Source organism: Mytilus galloprovincialis, chromosome 4 (assembly GCF_965363235.1).
Source record: "Mytilus galloprovincialis chromosome 4, xbMytGall1.hap1.1, whole genome shotgun sequence".
Taxonomy (NCBI): Eukaryota; Metazoa; Mollusca; class Bivalvia; order Mytilida; family Mytilidae; genus Mytilus; species Mytilus galloprovincialis.
This window is the reverse complement of record NC_134841.1, coordinates 67,208,887-67,224,304: the sequence shown is the minus strand read 5'-3', so window position 1 is coordinate 67,224,304 and position 15,418 is coordinate 67,208,887. Positions and strand designations below refer to the sequence as shown.

The window sequence follows — 15,418 nt, the reverse complement described above, 5'->3', positions numbered from 1 at the left end:
CTGATAGATTAATCTAAAATGACTTAATATTTCCTTGAATTTCTCCAGCAGACTGTATTTATAGTAATCTTTGACTACAGAATATAGTTGATAATGACGTTTGAAGAGAGAGGACACAACGATCTGTATCAAAATGACAAAAAATATCACATTCTAGATCTGCATGTTCCTGTCCCAAGCCAGGAGCCTGTTATTCATAGGTTGTCGTTTGTTTATGTGTTACATATTTGTTTTTCGCGTTCATTTTTTTTTTATATAAATAAGGCCGTTAGTTTTCTCGTTTGAATTGTTTTACATTGTCATTTCGGGGTCTTTTATAGCTGACTATGCGGTATGGGCTTTGCTCATCGTTGAAGGCCATACGATGACCTATAGTTGTTAATTTCTGTGTCATTTTGGTCTTTTGTGGAGAGTTGTCTCATTGAAAATCATACCACATCTTTTTTTTATATATATATATATATATAATTGCTTTTATCTTTTGAACTGATATGCATATTTGGTTGTTTATCTGACCTCTGATAAAAACAATTCATTAGCATTTGAAACTGGAAAACTGGAAAACAAGGGATATATTCGCTTAATTCCATGTGCTATAATTATGTTCTTTTTATCGTTTATAACCCCTGATTTGGACCACTCATGAAAGTTCCATCATCTAGTATTTTGATAACCGATCCCTGTTCCATCATGTTACCCGAAATCGAGCTCCGTTGAACATCTGTCAATCACATACATGAACAATCCAATGTTGTCCCGTGATCGAAGAACAACTGTCAGTCGCATGCAGTTCAATCTTAATAAAAAAAGGTTTTATCCTGCAAATTTCAATAGATTTTTAAACGCGTTGTAAAAGGCCTGTAGTCTAGATGAAAGCCCAGTGGAACCATTGATTCTTAAGTTCTCTAATATCTTTTAATTAATCAATGTCCTTCATATTATTCCATTATTCCTCATACAATTTCTCTAGTTTACTGCATTAGAAGCCTCAATCTAGACCCTGCAGTTTGTTGTTTTGTTAAATTTATACGTTTGTCGGTCTCATATGCCACATGTTTAACCTCTATTGCCATTTCAACCACTGTCGATGTTCCTTGGTGTTCAAGGGATTGTTGAACGAAAAATATAAATCTGATAGCACTCGTGTGAGATATTTTTAGGACACCTGAGGCTGTCTATTGTTGCAGATTACACGTCTCCCTCTAGCCGATGTCTTTTGGTTATTTCTGTAGTTGGGTTGCTGTCTCATTGACAATTACCTCTCATCTTCTTTTATTTATGCAGCACTTAATTTTCCGTGTGGAATAATGGCTGACAATTTTTTTTGTATAAATCGGATAGACTTTAGCACTACCAGTGTTTCTTTGCATCAAGTGTATTGGATTGATTTGTTTATTTTTTTTTCACGTTTTAACGTTCAGTGGCAAATATTCCATGCAAATTAAAGCCATTGGGTCAGAAATTCACCTCAAGTCTACTTAAACAATTGCTCTTTTTTGGGGGGTATTTTTCTGAGAGAGAAAAAAAAGCAACACCAGAATTATATAGAAAAGCAGAAACGCACCTTTTCTGGTATAAAACCACTATGAAATATTAAGCATTCATATATATATAGCTATTTCGACTTAAGTTAGAATAAAGCGGCAGTTATTTCATAGCAAACTATCTGATACCGCCTTATATGTGAAGAAAAAAGCAACATATTACATAATAGAGCACATTGGTATCCGAAACTTTGATAGTCTCAAAACAGGTACTTCCGACCTGGGCAACAGGGCAACCCCCCCCCCCCCTCCCCCAAATCACAATTTCATACATCTATTATATCATTCATGAATCAAGAAATGCGATTCTGACACACGAAAAATAAAGTTCTATTCAAATTCACGAGCATTAGGTCGAAACCATTGCTAGTCAACTGTTTGTCGCCGAGGGAATCATCAGTTCAGTAGTAGTCAGTACTTTGGTACTGACATGATTTATAACAAACTATTCTCCAATTCCTGTTCGACACACTTAAAACATATGTAGAAATTATGGTCGCAACTGCCTCAGAAAAAAGTTTAACTTTGATAAATCTGGATATTCTTATCGGTACCCTTTGGCTGTGAATATTATACCTTAATAGTCCCAGCTTTTGGCCAAAAAAAAAATCATATGCATTAATTCCTCCCTGACTTTCGAAATAGTTAGGTTTCAGTGTTGCCGAAGAAAAACAATAAAAGCACACCGTACGCAAGACATTTATAATCATGATAAAGTGCAATTTTCATTCCCTAGATGAACGTTTTCCAAAAGTATTAGTGTACAAACAACCAGGCCTTGTCAAATATAAATCTTATTTGTTGACAACGGCTAGACGACAGGTGAGGCATAGATTCAGGTTCAGTGAGAGAAACGCTACAATAGTTGTGACGTAAAAACTATCAGTAGTCTCATATGGCTGGTGAAAATCGGACGAATACAGAAAATACACCTATGAAAACGAAAGGTGATTAGTTATTGTTAGAATTTTTTGCAAATAAAAGAAAGAAGATGTGGTATGAGTGCCAATGAGACAACTCTCCATCCAAGTAACAATTTATAAAAGTAAACCATTATAGGTCAAGGTACGGCCTTCAACACGGAGCCTTGTATCACACCGAAAAGCAAGCTATAAAGTCTAGATTATAAAGTTATTTTGAACAGTATTATATGTGTATCTTGAAATAACGGTTAGTTTCACCGCTGTATATATATAATTGTGAGAGATTCGTCTAATCGAATACATTTCAGGGTGAAAAAAAAAATAATGATTATCATTCAAAAAAGTACAACCAATTATATCTGTCAAAATTGGGCGGGGCTAAATAACTCTCATGCTGTTACTTAAATGACTGATATATTCAAGGGCTATAAAGATAGGTTTGACTTCAATAAAAGTTTCGAGTTTTCACATTATTATACCGTGATCGTGAGAAAAGTAAACTTTTACCTCTGTGTAAAGTTTAGAATTATACTGTAAGCTAGTATAATAGTGGTATTAGTAATTTATTTGATTTTATTTTCTCTTAGATCATACCATGACAATTGAAAGTTAAAACAGCAAATAGTTGTTTGAGTTTAAAAAGACTTTTTTTTTCTGTATAATGTAAAATTTATCTGAATCCGTCTTTCATGTCTTTCCTTTTGTAAGTAGCTAGTGAAACGACTATAATGTAGTTGATCCGCTCAACAGGCCTAAAGCTTTTGTCACAACACAGTCAGAAATAATAGATGTGACTAGTTTGAAATATTTCACACCAAGGTTGATCGATGTACCGTTTATACTGATATAACTTCATTGCTTTTAATGACAAAAAATTTATCACACTGTTAAACTGGTTGAAATTTATAGATACTTGACTCGCCCAAGGCCATCTACCGTTATGATCAGGTTGATTATATACTTGTTATAAGTTAATATACAAATATTTTTAATTTTCAATCAAACTTATTAGGAAATAAAATTAAACCCTTTTATCCTTAACCATAAGCATGCATTTTAGATGTGAAAATATATATGTTATCCTCATACAGAACTGAGAACGATTTAAATTACCTGCGCTACTGAAATACACATAAACCAGACGGAAAGGAGGTGATAAGAGCTATTATTTGACCCCCCAAATTGAAGAAATAGTGTAATTATTAAAGCCTTTCAAAATTAGGTTAATTTGATTGATAAATGGACAGGTTGATATAACTTGACATTGATTTCAGAATGTACACTAATGGTGACATGGCCATAAACATGTCAAAATTGACATAAATTGACCTGAAGTGACCATATATAAATTCTTGGAAAAATTAGACATGAAGGCGAGGACCCAGGAATTGATGTTAAGGGGGGTCGAACTTGACAATTCATTAAGAGTTATAAGACCATATTTTGGCCCCCAAAAATGACGGATACTTCAATTACAAATAAGCGCCCCCTTCTTAATCCTCGCTCGAACCTGAGACTTTTTAAACACAGAGATTGGTCACTTCTCATACTGACCAGTCAAATCGTTATATAGTATTCTCATATCGAACTAAGCATATTGGAAGAAGATAGTTCACACACTAACAGCTTTATAAGTACATCTTGCAACACAATATCTTTTTGGGATAAAACCTTTTTGAGTTAGCTGAAACTGAAAGTTGATCGGGTAATCTCCAGGGCGTCCAGCTTCACCTACCAATACAAACTGACCGCCACGATATGGCCAACACCACTTAAAGTGACGTTAAACACCAGCAATAATCCATTAACTATAGTTGGACTAATTTGGCTGTTTTAATGTTAAATAAAAGAAGTTAGAAATCCAGCTGAAAATATAAAAATTGAAGAAAAAAAAAAACCAACATAGATCTGACAGACTTATATTTCAACCACAAAAATCTCCGCATCACTGAAAAATGATTACACCATGGTTTTCGATGTCACAAATCGGTACAATGACATCATTCATAAATATAAATCAACATGCAGAAGTTTTATACGTTCAGGTATTTTAAATCCAATCTTTTATGGTAATATTCTATACAAAGCACAAAAATGTCGACAATCACCTACAAATAAAGCCAACCGAACCTTTACACTGAATTGTTCAGAAGTGATATAGTTACGATTCTGTTGTCAGGCATATTTTGGTATCAATACTGATTCACTCATAGGGTGTTTGCATAATGAAAACACATTTATTCTTAAACAAACTGCTGGCAAAGTACGGGTTATGTTCTTTTCGTATATTTCATGATTGTATACTAAACCCTTTACGGGAGGGATTTTGCTTGTTTTTCATATGATGGTGAATACTCTTTCATCAGTTTAATTGAGGTCTGGAGATGTCAGTAACTGCTAGTAGTCCTTTGTTAATCTATGTATAATTGTCATTTTGCGAAGTTTCTTTTTGTTACCTATTCTGGACATCGAACTCGAACTTCGTTTAAACTGAGTTTTACTGGTTAATCCCGCCACAGTTGTTTTGTGCCTGTCTCAAGTCAGTAGCCTCTGGCCTTTGTTTTTTTAAATTTTTTTTTTGAATTTTATAGATATAAGAAGATGTGGTATGATCATCGAGTGCCAATGAGACAACCCTCCATCCAAGTCACAATTTGTAAAAGTAGTTAGTTTAATATATGCTTTGGAGTTTAGTCTGATCTCCTTATTCACTGAATAGTACATATTGTTGCTTAGGGGCAAGCTGAAGCCCGTCTTGAGACCCATTGGTGGTTTTCGGCTGTTTTCTGCTATTTGGTCGGGTTGTTTGTTGTCTCTTTGACACATGCCCCATTTCCTTTCTTAATTTTATTGTCTTCACCCAAAGGATACAATTTGGTAGATTAATAATATTTTTTTAGCATTTTTGAATTCAATGGGCAAAAATGTGTCCTTATATCCGTTTCTTCAATCCACCACTTGACAATGAAAATGATGTTACAATGAGGGTGCGTATTTTTAGGAGTTTACAGAATAGATAATAATGGACAAACAGTAAAAAGAATAGAACAAAATGGACTCAAAAAGTTAGGAATAGAGAACAATGAGGTGCTAAAATCGAATGAATAGAGAATAATGGTTAAAATAAAAGAGAATACAAAATGAGGAAGTTCCCGACCATACACAGACACTCGTCAATACCCCTCGAACAAGGTCTTCCCATGAACCACCTCCATTCATGACATATGTTCATCATCCCCAATTAGGCAGGTTTTGAATTACAAACTGCCAATTACTAGTAATATATACTTATAAAATAATATAATGACTCCAGAAAGTCTAAGGTAATTGATTGAACATGAAAGTTGATACTTGACCATACTTGCGACAAAAGCAACGTACCTGAACAAAAATGGCATAAAAGGGATCTTTTAATTCTACTTTGGGGTTTGCAATAAATTTGATCTTAAATGCTGTCAAATGGGAGCAAACCGTAAGTGATAAAGATGAACTCGGTGCTCTTCATGGCTAAATTGGTTTTATGCCATTCAATAATAACATTATAAATAATGATACTCATGTATCTTACACAGAATTTGCACAAGAATTGAAATAACCAGCATTTATCTTGGTGTTATTCTGTCGCAAGTATCAACTTTCATGTTCAATCAATTACCCTAGACTTCCATTTACAATAAACCCAAACAATGGTTTTTTCTCCGACAAAGCTCGATAAACTGTGGTATTCTAATTGTATCTAAAATGATTTGACAAATAAACATAAGAGAACTAAATGTTTCTGTAATGGTTACTATAGATGGAGCAGATTATCAGCCCTCGAAAAAAACCCTGTCTTATTCAGCTTCTGTATCTATACCTTTCGTTTTGTAAATTTTCCGGGCCGTTTAATCATGAGAGTGTTCGTTCTTCGTTGTCAATATACCACACCTTAAAAGTCTCTCAACATCTTGTTTGTATACAGCAGGTAAGTAGCTATTGCAATTGCTTAAGTCGAGCTATATCTTCATGGTGTCCCCATGCATATCTGCACAAAATTCACCATCTGTTATGAAACCATCAGAATCTTTCATTTGCATTATCATGATTATAAATACTTGAAACTTCATTAAACTATAAATTAAAATTATCGAACTTCCATTAAATAAATGTTAACTATACTTTGTTTCATTGAAAAATAACACCAAATACAAATCAGTCTAGCATTCCCCCATTTTGAGCTTCACATTTTTCTTCTATGTATACCAAATATACCTATGCACACATTCAACTTTGGAATACACATTTTCAATGGCATTTCTTGCATCAGTTGCTTGCAAACATTAACCTATAGGACAACTTGAAACCTTGGCTAAATAGGGAAGAACGAAACAAGCCCAACCAACTTGAACTGTCATGAGTTTAAACAAAAGAAATACACTCCAACCATAAGACCTGCAACTTCTCTTATGCAGTGATATAGATACATTGGATAAGCGTCGATTCTTGAAAAAGAAACCATGAGCCACGGTAAAGAATACGCTGAGGACAACACAATGGTTTAAAATGATTTAGACTCCACCACATGTGATTAAATTGATCAAATTTTATACTTAAACTACCCATACTATTAAATAACAGCAACATACGATACGTTGATTTAAATAAAGTGTAAATTAGATCACACTAGCTCTAGACAATAACAAAAAAGAGGGGGGTTAATTTATAGATCATTAGTGGTTTTTGAGATAATAGGCAGACACTTGAAAAGTTTAGTCATAACTGTCATTTAGCAACAACAACCACTATATGAAGTCATTAAGCACTACTGTTTACAGCTTCTGCTCTATTAGTTCATACCTACCAACTGTCACTGTTTACAGATTCTGCTCTATTAGTTCATACCTACCAACTGTGTCTGTTTACAGCTTCTTCTCTATTAGTTCATACCTACCAACTGTCACTGTTTACAGCTTCTGCTCTATTAGTTCATACCTACCAACTGTGTCTGTTTACAGCTTCTGCTCTATTAGTTCATACCTACCAACTGTGTCTGTTTACAGCTTCTGCTCTATTAGTTCATACCTACCAACTGTCACTGTTTACAGCTTCTGCTCTATTAGTTCATACCTACCAACTGTCACTGTTTACAGCTTCTGCTCTATTAGTTCATACCTACCAACTGTGACTGTTTTCAGGGGATTTCCCCATGGAGGCAACCAAATGGAAATATGTCCACAAATTCAAACTTAACTATCAATTTTACCATGCCTATATAACTGGAAAAGTATGAAGAAGAAAAAAAAAACACCATTAAAATATATTTGAAGGCTCTTAAGGTTTAGTTTGACTATGAGGGCCATCTTGCACAGAAATTTTGAAATGTTAGTTTTTAGCAGTTATTCCAATTGATTTTTAATTTTGGCGGATTATTTTTACTGTTCAGTTTTATTTAATTACAATTGTTAAGGACGTCCTTGCATTTTTCAAGATAATAGGCATTAACTTAATAATATGCCAAAAATTGTCATTTTTGGGCCATAACTTCTATAAAGTAATTTGATAATTTTGTTGGAAAAGAAAGAAAGTAGCTCTTTTAAAACATGTTTTGTATTTTGCACTCTTTTAGTTTATCCTGATATAAGACATAAAAGGCAGGAACAAAAAACTACATACTTTATACTAGATACCCTAAGGATCATTCAGTAAGATTGGTTGAAATTTGGTTTAGTATTATTTCAAAAGATTTTTGGTAAGTTTCTGATGATGAATACCAAGTGATACCAATATGTCATATGGCCTTTTGAGCCAGGAGAGCTAGGAAACAATACATGAACAACTAAGGAATGACTAATCACACAATATTAGGTAAATATAAACTAGAAGTCTAAAGAGCCTGCGTCGCTGACCTTGGACTATGTGCATATCAAACAAAGGACACTCTCCAACATTGCAGGAGAGAATAGACTTCATGACAAAAATCTACATTTTGTTGATCTTGTAAGATATCTTTAAGTCTGTTTAGTTTCTCTCTATCTCATTTAGTTTTTGCTCAAAACAGAAAAAAAGGTAAAACCAATCCTCATTTAAGGGCAATCACTGTTCTATGAAGAGTGACAGTCTACTAACTACTAGTATATCAGCAAAATTGAACTTCTTCAGAGGAGAAGATTTTTGTAAAAGATTACAAAAGATTATTAAAACTTGACTTTAAAGGACAATAACTATTTAAGGTGTCAATTGACCATTTAAGTCATGTTAAACAAGAATGTGTCCTCAGTACACGAATGCCCCACTCGCACTATCATTTTCTATGTTCAGTGGACCGTGAAATTGGGGTAAAATCTCTAATTTGGCATTAAAATTAGAAAGATCATATCATAGGGAACATGTGTACCAAGTTTGAAGTCGATTGGACTTCAACTTCATCAAAAACTACCTCGACCAAAAACTTTAACCTGAAGCGGGACAGACGGACGAACGAACGAACGGACGCACAGACCAGAAAACATAATGCCCCTCTACTATCGTAGGTGGGGCATAAAAACTGCAAAATTCCTTAAAATTACCAATTCAGGGTCAGTACCAAACAATGGATTGTCTGATTTGTATGAAAATTTCAGGGCAGATAGATAAACAATGACCTGATAAACAATTTCACCAATGTCAGATAAGCTCTAAATGCTTTGGTCTCAGATATATCAGCCATGGCCGCCACCTTGGTTGGTTGGCCCGGTCATCAAACGCATTTTTCAAACTAGATACCCCAATGATGATTGTGGCCAAATTTAAATTTTGCCCAGTAGTTTCAGCGAAGAAGATATTTGTAAAAGTTAATGACGACGATGATGATGGACGCCAAATGACGAGACCACACCCCCAGCTCAAGGTACACAACAGAATTCAATAGCGAGAAATTTTCATGAAAGTGAAAAGGAATTTGGAGTTGTAGATACAAGCTCTATCCTTTTTTTTTCATTTACTTTTTCTGTGAACATATAGTAAGTTATCTCAGTTGCTTACTGTACATATATTATTTATTCATATGACTGTTGAAAAAAAAAGAAAATCAGAAATTTTTTATTCAATATTTAATACCTCAACATACAATAGAGTAACACATCTATAAATTCTTCGATAAAAATTCCTTTCATTTTCATCATATCACAAAATCAATGATTCAACTCAAACTTTAACATACAAAAACAAGAGGCTCTCAAGAGCCTGAATCGCTCACCTGGTAAACAATTCGTCTGAAAATTTCAGGGCTGATAGATCTTGACCTAATGAACATTTTTACCCCCATGTCAGATTTGCTCTAAATGCTTTCGTTTTTGAGATATAAGCCAAAAACTGCATTTGACCACTATGTGCTATTTAAAGTAAGGGCGGCCATGTTTTTTGACGGATCAAAAATCGAAGCACACACTTTGTGCAGGATAATCTAAGGAACTATCATGCTAAGTTTCATCCAAATCCATTCAGTAGTTTCAGAGGAGAAGATTTTTTAAAGTTAGCAAATATGATGAACAAATTGTGAAAAATTGTCATTAAAGGACATTTACCCCTTAAGGGGTCAATTGACAATTTTGGTCATATTAACCTATTTGTAGATCTTACTTTGCTGATCATTTTTGCTGTTTACAGTTTATCTTCATCTATAATAATATTCAAGATAATGACCAAAAACTGCAAAATTTCCTTAAAATTACCAATTAAGTGGCAGCAACCCAACAATGGTTTGTTTGATTCATCTGAAAATTTCTGGGCTGATAGATCTTGACCTAATGAACATTTTACCCCATGTCAGATTTGCTCTAAATGCTTCCGTTTTTGAGATATAAGCCAAAAACTGCATTTGACCCCTATGTTCTATTTTAAGTAACGGCGGCCATGTTTTTTGACGGATCAAAAATCGAAGCACACACTTTGTGCAGGATAATCTAAGGAACAATCATTTTAAGTTTCATTCAAATCCATTCAGTAGTTTCAGAGGAGAAGATGTTTGAAAAATTGTTAACGACGACAGACGACGACGACGACGGACGCCAAGTGATGAGAAAAGCTCACATGGCCTTTTAGGCCAGGTGAGCTAATAATAATACTAATAAAAGAAAGAAATATGATTTTCCTGCTGAAATCTTCTTTATTTGGCTTTAAACTTAAGTGATAAAACTACAAAACAATAAAGACTAGCAGAACTATAAAAAAAAAACATGTGCACACTGCAGTTAAATAGTAACAACATATTATCACTAAGGCCTAAAATAAAATATTGTTTGTTTCCCCAATCCTGACCGACCCTGCAAAAACAGTGCTACTCATAAAATTTTATTGTCAAATTTAAGTTAAATATTATTTTATTCAATTCCGATTTTCAGACTTGCAGGATCGTCCAATGTTGTTCAAGCTTTTTGGAAAAAATAAAAGTATTTCCCTACCTTCCGACCCACACCTGGCTTGGCAGGGTTGGGATTGGGGAAACAAACAATATATTAATTTAGGCCTAACATTACAGTTTACTCTCAACTGCCATCACACAAAAATAAAGTTTGGTTCATGCCAATATTACAAAAATTAGAAAGACAGTACAAATCAAGGCTCTTTCCCTATTTCCAACTTGCCCTCAATTTTCAAAAAGAGTAAAAACAACCATGTGCAAAGTGTGTGCCAAATTGACTTTCACTTATGATTATATGTCATCAGATTGTCGCGCATATTTGATAACTGTTTCCCTTCAGTCTGGGGTATAAAAATTCAAGCAAGAATTTTCGTAACAAATTCACTGAAAAGTTTTATTAAGGTTTAACTACTGGAATTTGAGGATTAACTCAATTTGGATGCAACAGAAATTAGGACATGAAAATGTATTGGTCTCAATAACAGATGTCTTCAAGGGGAATAACAATTCTTACAATAACACATCCTTTCCCTGGTAGTCAGATGCTGTATTATTTATTTTGTATTATACAAAACACAAGCAATTTTCTTGATATTTTCAAAATAGTGAATTCTTCGCTGATCATAAGGGACACCAAAGGATCCCAACTGGAAACATGGAATCTTAAAACAAGTTGTTCTAAAATTTCTCCTTTTCTTTTTGTTTAAAAGACCTTGGTAAGTCTATTTGGCTAGATACAAGATCTTCCAGCAAATGCCCTTATTGTTAGAAAAAAAGCAAAAAATTAATACCACAAGCATTTCTATATAATCCAGTCATAAAACATGTACCGGTAATGCATATTTACTACAATTCCATAGTCTGCATCTTTTAACAGTACATAGTTCAATATTAATTCTATAACTAAAATATTTTGGACACTATTCTGTGTACTTTTTAATGATAATATTTGATAAATTAATGTCATTTAACAGGCTTATTCTCTTGCCTCCATGACTATTTGTTTATAGAAAAGTTTTAATATTAGCATACTCCTCTCAGAACTCTTTATTCCTGCCAAGTACAAAGGAATCTTAATTGGTGTTAGAAGATATGACAACGTCTGCTAGTGGCTGAGATGTGTGTATTGTTGATTTTTTAAATGCCTTTTCCTGAAAGAATGAAGGGAAATTTTCGGATAAATTCCTTGAACTTTTCTCAACTGTATTTTCTTGGTTTTCAAAGTTCACCTTTTTGATGACCTTCTGTTCTCCAAAGATACCAGATTGATATTTCAAAGAAAGATCATCCTTTTTTGTATTCTGCAATGTACCAAATAATTGCGTTTGATTCAGCTGTACATTTTTCTTGATTATATTTATTCTCTCTACAGCAACTGATATCCTGTCTGTACATGACTTTTTATAGGATGACTCCATCAAGGAAGACCCTGCTTTTCTTTTTTGAGTACTTAATGCCTGACTAGTTGGAACAATTTGGTTGTCATCATTTCTCTCAGAAATGTTTTCAGAATTAACAGCTTCCTTTGAAGACAAAACTTTATTACTAGGTAAAAAGTTAGCATTTTGTTTTGGCAGAACATATGATCCTGTCTTAACTTCATCAGATTGTTTTAGTAGAACATATGATCCTGTTTTAACTTCATCAGATTTTCCAATTATGCATCTTTCTTGTTTCTTTTTTCCTTCATTATTTGAAGCATCTCCACTATTTGATATAAAGGAAAGGTAACTCTGGATGAAATTTCCTCGACCCTCATTACCTCCCCTTTGAATGCCAAGGTGTTGATTTTCCTTGTTTCCACTATCTACATTCTTAGGTTTGCTCATGATCTTGCCATCATTGGTCAAATTAGATGCATCACAAGTCAGTGCATTCATCTAAATATGAAAGTAAACAAATGAAATCAATACAATAACATGAAAATTGCAGTGCATATATTTTATTTCCTAATTTAAAAGAAAATATTTTTTCCCCCACTAGAATTCTTTTTTTAATTCATTCCTATTTAAACATGAATTAAGAGAGTGCTTTCATATCAATGGCTATTTTTGTTTTATAATTATGCCAAAAAATCTTTAATTTTAATTGAAACTAGAAATAAAATAACCCTGCCATATTACTGTAGCATTGCAGAAACACAATGGGTCCACAACAACAGTTTTGAAATTTTATGGATTATGTGTGGATGATTTTTTTTTGTGTGTTTAAGTTCAATGACCTCGAAAACTCATCATTTAATTAGTAGAATTCAACATCATTACAACCCAGCTAATTATAAATTCTTATATCTTAAAACTAAATGAAATAAATATGCTAAATATTATTAATTGATAAAAATGATTTTCCAGGCTGTTTGGTGGTTTTCTAAAGCCTCTATAATACAATGTTGCTCAATTTGCTCTGATAAAATTTCAATTATAGTTTCCAATCTTTTACTGTTGTCGATGTATTCGTTTATCCACCTAATCTTTGACTTACACTGCTGACATCTTTCTTTGGTTGTTTTTCAGACCATTGCCTTAAACTGTTCTCTGATGGAAGACTACTCTGGTATTGGCAGTCAGATTGAGATTTGGATTCATTTACCTCTGATGAATGTTTCGGTGTCCACTTAGTTTCTTTGTGTTTTGGTTTGCTTTTGGTTTTTATAGATCTTCCTATCTTAAATGAACCTGATGCTCCCCAGCCTGTGCATTGTATTAACGTTCCATTTTTTAATCCAGCATTAAGGGCCAATTTCAACTTGTTATTTTCAGATTTTCCATTAACAGCTATCTTATAATTTGCTATAATGTATTTCAGAATAGCCTGTCTAGAGCATCCACCTCTGATCTTTAAACTGTGTATAGCATCTTGTATCATCTCTCTGAAAGGTGGGTGATCATATTGATCATGTTTCAGCTTCTTTACCTGAAAATAAAAAAATAATTTTAATCTTTCCTTACTGAACTGATTTTAGTTATTCTACTAAAGGTGGTACCAAACACCTTCACTAAAATCAATTTGGCTCATTTAATTTTCATAAAGTTTTGACAAAATATTTACTTTGACCGTTTGATAAAAATATATAAATTTCAAAAACCTTGAACCACACACTTTATTGTACAATTTGCATTGAACATATAGCAGTTTGACTAGCTCAAATTTTTATCATTAAGAAGCTTAATTATTTACTTAACAATAGAACGTCATTAAAACTTCCAGTTGATTTTTACAGAGTTATCTCCCTGTAGTATTATGTACCACCTTAAACTTGATTTTTTGGTAATAATGCTAAAACCATCCATCCTGCAGATATCATTTTGAAACCATAATTTACATTTAAAAACTCAAGCTTTTTAACAATTGTCAATCTTACTGAAAAACTTCTTTTACATGGAATGTCATTGTTTCAATTTAATAATTGTCAAAGTCTCTAATAACTAGAGGCTCTCACCTGTATCTACGGTGATATGGGAAATCATGTAAAATAAGGTTAAAATCTTAATAGTATTAAATATCCTAATAATGATTGAGACCAAGTTTTGTATAAAATTTGGCCCAGCACTTAAATTAAAAGCAGGTCATCCCAGTGTAGTCTGATAATATTTACTGAAGATCCCTTATCATTGTTTAAATTAGTGTTCAAGTTGTGACCATTTGAAATTGTTTTTTTACAATTTCCCCATAGACCTTTATAAAGTAAATCCCTATTTTCTATTTTAAGCCATGGTGGCCATGTTGGTTGGATGGCAGGGTCATTATATACATTGCATTATTTGCATCTATAAAAACCTTGCAATAATTTCTGAATTTGATTGTCTCCCCTCAAACCTGTAGGACTTGGATTATATTTCCTTATGCCTATTTGAAGATAGTGACCTTCTTAGACTACTACGTGAAAAGAAGATGTATAGTCAAACCTGTTTAAAGAGGCCACTTAAAGTCATATGAAATGAATGACTGGTGAAAAATAATGTTAATCCAATTCTTGAACCAATGCATACATATATCATAAACTTAGCCTTCTGTGCACGCTTTTATCATTTTTTCTCTCTCTGTCTGTTAAGGTGACTTTGCATACGGAAAATATTTCATCGAATTGCTTCCTGGAAGCAAGCAATTAAAACAAGAATGTGTCCAAAGTACACGGATGCCCCACTCGCACTATCATTTTCCATGTTCAATGGACCGTGAAAATGGGTTAAAAATATAATTAGGCATTAAAATTAGAAAGATCATATCATAGGGAACATTTGTACTAAGTTTCAAGTTGATTGGACTTCAACTTCATCAAAAACTACCTTGACCAAAAACTTTAACCTGAAACTCGCACTTTCATTTTCTATGTTCAGTGGGCCGTGAAATTGGGGTAAAAAGTTTAATTTGTCTTTTAAATTAGAAAGATCATATCATAAGGAACATATGTACTAAGTTTCAAGTTGATTAGACTTCAGCTTCATCAAAAACTACCTTGACCAAAAACTTTAACCTGAAGCGGGACAGACTGACGAACGAACGAACGAACGAACGGATGGACGAACGAACGGACGCACAGACCAGAAAACATAATGCCCCTCTACTATCGTAGG

The 15,418-nt window shown here is 33.4% G+C and overlaps 1 protein-coding gene across 2 annotated transcripts in view; it reads right to left on the bottom strand.

The window, feature by feature from the left end:
- Positions 1-9,510: 9,510 nt before the first annotated feature.
- The window catches only part of LOC143072773 (SWI/SNF-related matrix-associated actin-dependent regulator of chromatin subfamily A member 5-like), a 28,041-nt gene continuing 22,133 nt past the window's right edge, over positions 9,511-15,418 (bottom strand). Inside the window, exons 19-20 of one of the 2 annotated variants that reach the window (XM_076247867.1) lie at positions 13,326-13,757; positions 9,511-12,724 (exon numbers count right to left, since the gene is read on the bottom strand). In XM_076247867.1, coding sequence (XP_076103982.1) covers positions 11,918-12,724; positions 13,326-13,757 — 1,239 coding nt within the window. In that variant the 3' untranslated portion in view covers positions 9,511-11,917. The remainder of the gene's footprint in view (positions 12,725-13,325; positions 13,758-15,418) is intronic. The other variant, XM_076247868.1, reaches the window with a different exon arrangement.